The sequence below is a fragment of the Marmota marmota genome, unplaced genomic scaffold, assembly GCF_001458135.2.
Source record: "Marmota marmota marmota unplaced genomic scaffold, marMar, whole genome shotgun sequence".
NCBI lineage: Eukaryota > Metazoa > Chordata > Mammalia > Rodentia > Sciuridae > Marmota > Marmota marmota.
The window spans coordinates 2,054,978-2,060,999 of NW_026000207.1; the positions used below are offsets into that span (position 1 = coordinate 2,054,978).

General features: G+C 59.4%; 1 protein-coding gene across 1 annotated transcript in view; it reads left to right on the forward strand.

Moving 5' to 3' along the window:
• Position 1: 1 nt before the first annotated feature.
• Shisa7 (shisa family member 7) overlaps positions 2-6,022 on the forward strand; it is a gene marked incomplete at its 5' end in the record, with an annotated part of 9,516 nt that continues 3,495 nt past the window's right edge. The window contains 7 exon segments of the mRNA XM_015505341.2: positions 2-150; positions 1,842-1,996; positions 3,249-3,314; positions 3,833-3,982; positions 5,487-5,840; positions 5,843-5,897; positions 5,899-6,009. Coding sequence (XP_015360827.2) covers positions 2-150; positions 1,842-1,996; positions 3,249-3,314; positions 3,833-3,982; positions 5,487-5,840; positions 5,843-5,897; positions 5,899-6,009 — 1,040 coding nt within the window.

A 6,022-nucleotide genomic window follows, 5' to 3' on the forward strand; every position in this document is an offset into this window, starting at 1 on the left:
GGGACGAGGGGGCGAGGGCCCTGGAGGCAGCACCGCCTATGTGGTGTGCGGGGTCATCAGCTTCGCCCTGGCCGTGGGCGTCGGAGCCAAAGTGGCCTTCAGCAAGGCGTCCCGCGCGCCCAGGGCGCACCGCGAGATCAACGTGCCCAGGTGCGTGTGCGTTGGGGAGCCAGGGTAGGAACCTGGGGGCGGGACCTGGGCCGTGGGAAGTGGAGCCTTTGGGCGAGGGCGGGCTCCAGGGATGGGGTGGACCAGAGGCCCAGGGAGACGGGGCCTGAGACTGGAGAAGACCAGCCCACTGGGCTGTCGATGACTGAGCGGGGAGCGCCGGCCTTCCTTCACCCAACAACTATTTCTTTTTCTTTTTTCTCTTTTTCTTTTTGGTACTGGGGACTGAACCCAGGGGCGTTCTACCACTGAGCTATATTTCCAGACCTTTTTATATTTTGAGTCATGGCCTCACTAAGATGGGTAAGGCCTCATTAAATTCTAAGAACTTGTGATCCTCCTGCCTCAGCTTCCCACATTACAGAAATGTGCCACCATGCCTGGCCTCCACCAACGTTTCTCAGTTACCTTCTGTGGGTCAGGAACTGGGATTACTGCATGACCAAACAAGGTCCCGCCTTCTGGACAAACCTAGTCCTGCTGCCGCGGGCTGTGTGGCCCAGGGCCAGCAGCTTAACCTTTTTTTTTTTTTTAGTTGTAGATGGACGCAGTACCCTTATTTTATTTATTTACTTTTATGTGGTGCTGAGGATGGAACCCAGGGCCTCGAAGGCACCTGCTAGGCGAGCGCTCTCCCGCTGAGCCCCAGCCCAGCCCTGCTTGGCCTCTGTGTTTCCTTGTCTGTAACAATCCTGACCTATGGGACTGTAGTGAAGATTAACTGAGTTGGTTCGGGTAGAGTCCTGGCGTGGCAGGTGCAGCCCGGCACACTGGTGCAGGCCTGTAATCCCAGTGACTTGGGATGCCGAATGGGAGGATCACAGCTCCAGGGCAGCCTCATCAGCTTAGACTCTGTCAAAAAAATAAGATAAATATGGGGTGGGAGGTAACTCAGTGGTAGGGAACACTGGGTTCAGTCCCAGCACCTCCCCTGCCAGGCAGACAAGCCCTGTGTCTGCAACCAAGTATGCATGCAATATAATTTTAGATATTAGTAATGGCTTGAAGGGAAAAAAAGCCCCATCAAGGGCTGAGAGTGTGGGGAAGTCTGGTTTAGATGAAGTGGTCAGAAAAGGCCTGTCTGAGCAGAAACATGAAGAGAGTGATATCTTGGGAAGGGCATTCCAGGCAGAGGAACAGCATGTACAAAGGCCCTGAGGTGCCCTGACAGCAGCAGGAAAGGGACTGGTTCAGCTGAAGTGGTAAGCAAAGAGGCAAGGAGCAGCAGTCCGGGCCGAGTGACTCTAACTGTGGAGGGGGCTCTGGGAGGGTCCTGACCTTGGGGGAGAAGCACCCAGGCTGTGGGTGAGACTAAACTGCCGGGCAGAAGTGGGGACACTGGGCAGGAGGCCAGGGCAATGTCGGGGCACCGGGAGCTGGCGGCTCACGGGAAAGGTGGGAATGAGGAGTCGTGGTGACGGCGAGGTCTGGGGTCTGGGTGACTGGGCTCCTTTGTGGCTTCCAGTTTCAGGATGGGACAGAGCCACCAGGAGCATGTGGAGGGACCACATGGGATGGGGCCACGAGCTGGGAAGGACCCTTCAAGGGGAAGTATGGCCTAGAGAGGGCGCCAGGGACTCCCCGGAGGAGGGGACAGGAGGGAAGGGCCCGGCCTCTCTCCTCCCTCCTGTCCCCAGGCCTTGGGCCACTGACCATCCCTCTGTCCCACTTAGGGCCCTGGTGGACATCCTGAGGCATCAGGCGGGGCCTGGAACCCGTCCAGACCGGGCCCGAAGCAGCTCCCTGACCCCAGGGACTGGGGGTCCCGACAGCATGCCCCCCAGGACGCCCAAGAACCTCTACAGCACAGTGAAGCCCCCCAACATCGGTGAGTGGTGTCACCGGGCTGCCTGGTCTGACGCGCCCTCATCCCTGTGGCCTCGCCCCCAGCCCCCCTCAGGCCCACGGCCTGCCCCCAGCCTCTGCCCGTCCTGAGCTGTCCTGCACTCAGCACCCGTGGGCTCAGCAGGCATTCTGAGTGCACCGAGGAGGCGTCCCAGAGCTGTAAGGAGGACAAAAGGGTCTCCTCTGTCCTAGGGGAGGAGGGCTCCCCAGAGTGATGTCTGAGCCAAAGAGCTGTAGGGTGAGGGGCTACTGCAGCCTCGTAGGCCCTGGGCAGCTGGGCCAGCTGGAGGCCAGGGAGAGGCTGGGGCTGAAGAAGGAGAGACTGCCTGGTCCTGAGGGCCACGGGGAGCAGCGAGGACTCAGCTGGAGTCGGGGGAGGGGAGGAGAGGATCTGAACAGTTATAAGAAGGAACATTCAAGATGGATGCTGAATAGTTCTCCAGGCAAGAGGAGGAGGAGGGCAGAGAGCTGCACACCTGGGATCCCAGCCACTCGGGAGGCTGAGGCAGGAGGATGGCATATTTGATGCCAACCTGAGCAACTTAGACTTGTGTCAAAATAAAAAGGGCTGGGGACGTAACTCAGTGGTAGAGCATGTGACTTGCATGTGTGGGGTCCTGGGTTCAATCCCCAGTACCAGAGAGGACAGAGAGAGGGAGAGAGAAATAGAGAGAGAGGGAGGGAGAGAAGGGCTTCAAGGCAGCCAGAAAAGAATAACAGCATGTGCAAAGGCCCTGGGCAGAACTGAGCTGGGCTTATGCAGGCCTCAGAGAGAGGAGCAGCGAGAGGGAAGATGAGGCTTCAGATTTCCAAGGCCTCATCGCCATTCCCAAGTCCCATGTCGTCCCATGGGTGAGGGTGAGCCATAGGAAGGGTTTCCGCAGAGGACGGGCAGCAGTGTGTCGAGATGCACTGGCTGAATGGTCAGGGGGAGAGCATGGGTCAGGGTGGACACCTGGAGGCCAGGAGGGACCAAGCAGACATGAGTGGGGAGGTGGAGGGAGGCTCTCTGGCCTGGACTTTAGAGTGGATGTGGCCGCAGCCCCTCCCCAGCCACGAGCCTGTGCCGCCTGCTGTCCCCTGCAAGTCCCCAACTGTCACCATACACAGCCAATGGCTGGTCTGACCTGGGAGCCCCAGTGAGGCCTGACCGAGGGCTGAGCTCAGGGCCGGGATCTGTCCAGGAGGTGGGGGCAGCAGGGGCAGTGACATCGCCTCCTTCTCCGTCCCCTCAGAGAATCTGCACCACAACTACCTGCACCTCAGCGCCAACAGCCCCACGCACCGAGCCGCCATGCTGGGTACGCAGAGGGCTCCCTCCCGCCGTGGGCGCCCGAGCCAGGCCTGGGAAGGAACCGGAGTGAGGTGCCCTGTGCCCTGCTCACAGCACCCACAGTGCCAGCCACCAAGGCAGCCTCCGTGTCCTCCAGTGGACATGGAGGGGTCCTCCTTCCACCCATGTTAGAGGGGGCACACACGGGCTGCACCCCAACCCCAGACAGGTGCCAGCTTGCAGTGTATCTTCCTCCCTGCAACAGGCCTGGGTACTGGTGTGGGGCAGCTAAGGTGACTGGATTGCTTTGAGGGGCTGGGGTCCCAGATTTCTGCCTCCCCCAGGGAAGGGGCCCAATTGACTAAGTGGGTCTATGGGTGGAGGACTGGGGTCTGGACCCTGGGTCTAAGGGAGGAGGGTTGAGCCTGGGTCTGAGGGAGGAGGCTGGGCCTGGACCCTGGGTCTGAGGGAGGAGGCTGGCCTGGACCCCGGGGTCCATGTATGTGTTGGGTCTAGACCCAGGGCTGACCCCTGCCTGCTCCCCAGACTGGAGGGCCCTGCCACCACCCAGCCCCTCCCTGCACTACTCCACGCTGTCCTGCTCTCGCTCCTTCCACAACCTCTCGCACCTGCCCCCGTCCTATGAGGCTGCTGTGAAGTCGGAACTGAACCGCTACTCCTCCCTGAAGAGGCTGGGTGAGTCTGGGGAAGGGGACAGGGGTTGGGTTCAGGGCATTGGACAGTGACCCTACAGTCCTCTAAAAATTTAGATCGTCTCTCAGTATTTTATCCACATTTGTTCCAGAATTACCCAAGGCAATTTTATATTAGAATTACCTGGGGTATCTTTTTTAATGAAAATTCATGGTTTACCCTCTGAAGACCTATTGCATTTGTGGGGGTGGTACCGGGGTTTGAACTCAGTGCTCAACCCCTGAGCCACGTCCCCAAGCCCTATTTTGTATTTTATTTAGAGACAGGGTCTCACTGAGTTGCTTAATTCGTGCCTCGCTTTTACTCAGGCTGGCTTTGAACTTGTGATCCTCCTGCCTCAGCCTCCTGAGCTGCTGGGAGTACCAGGTGTGTGCCACTGCACCTGGACACCTATTGCATTTTTCAGTAATATAACTTAAGCAAAGAAAACAAGTTCTTGTTGGCTTGATCATGGAAAGTCTACATGTCTCTACCTTGAGATATGGCTGGATCCAGCAGCTCAAGAGTTTCTTCAGTATTTTACAGTCTCAGCTTTTCTAAACAAGCTGGCCTCATTTTCAGACAGGTTCTCTCCCCATAATCGCAAAGATTGCCCCATGAATTTTCCGGCTGTCATTCTACCATGTCAGCTTAAGTCTCCCTGGCAGAAAAGAATCCCTTTACTGCGATCCCAGCAAAAACCCCAGGCCTGGATACCACTGGTCTCATGCCACTCTCTGAACCAATCATCGTCTCCTTGGTTAGGCATTTCCCAGCCGGGGATTTTCCCTGGTGGTGGAGTAGCTTTCTAACATTTTGAACTGAAAACCACACTAAGACATGCTTTTTATATCACGATCTGTGAGGCACACATATATGCATACTTTTAACTGCAGAAAAGCTTTGAAACTAGTTATCATGGGCATTTTCAAACACTTGTGGAAGTAGAGAACATTTGTAAATGAAGCCCATGTTCCCTCTCAGCTCTAGCCACCAGCCTCATTCTGTTTCCGTCCTCTCTGTGGCTGTCTTTTTTTTTGGGGGGGGGGGTTCTGATAAACTAACCCCAGGCGTGGGGCCGTTTCATCCCCTAACATCGGAGCCTCCCTATCTGGACCCTGTGTTCTTCATCCTGAGGACGTCTGTTGGTCTAGCCTTCTTTCCTATTCTATCCCCTTTTCCAAACTGCGAGTCACTACCCGCAAAACTCCACTGCACCTCCCGGCAGTGACTCTAAATGCCAAGAGTGAGGAAGAGTGCTCCAGGTGAAAGGGGGGTGAAGAGAGTCCCCCAGAGCCAGAGTGGTTCACCTCCGGAAACAAGGGGTTCTCAGAGGCCAAAGAGAGGGACCCCGCCTCCCGCCCGGCAGTGGAGTGGGGCGCGGGGCTGTGCGCAGCCCCAACCCGGGGCCCTTTGGGCGCACCCGCGGGAGCTCCCCAGGCAGCGGGGGGAGGCAGGCCCTGGGCCGCCGGGAGGGAGACTCTGCACCTTGCCCCTTCTTCCCCAGCCGAAAAGGACTTGGACGAGGCCTACCTGAAGCGCCGGCACCTGGCCGAGATGCCCCGCGGGACGCTGCCCCTGCACGCGCTGCGGCGACCCGGCACTGGAGGCGGCTACCGCATGGAGGGCTGGGGTGGCCCGGAGGAGCTGGGCCTGGCGCCCGCGCCCAACCCGCGGCGGGTCATGTCCCAGGAGCACCTGCTGGGCGACGGAGGCCGGGCCTCGCGCTACGAGTTCACGCTGCCTCGCGCGCGCCTGGTGTCGCAGGAGCACCTGCTCCTCTCCTCGCCTGAGGCCCTGCGACAGAGCCGCGAGCACCTGCTGTCGCCCCCGCGCAGCCCAGCGCTGCCCCCCGAGTCGGCCCCCGGGCCAGCCTGGCGGCCTCACACTCCAACCTGCTGCTGGGGCCGGGGGCCCCGCACGCCGCTGCACGGGCTGCCGCCCTCCGGCCTGCACGCCCACCACCACCACGCCCTGCACGGCTCGCCCCAGCCCGCCTGGACTGTCCGACGCCGGGGCGGGGCCACGCTGGCCGGAGGCCGC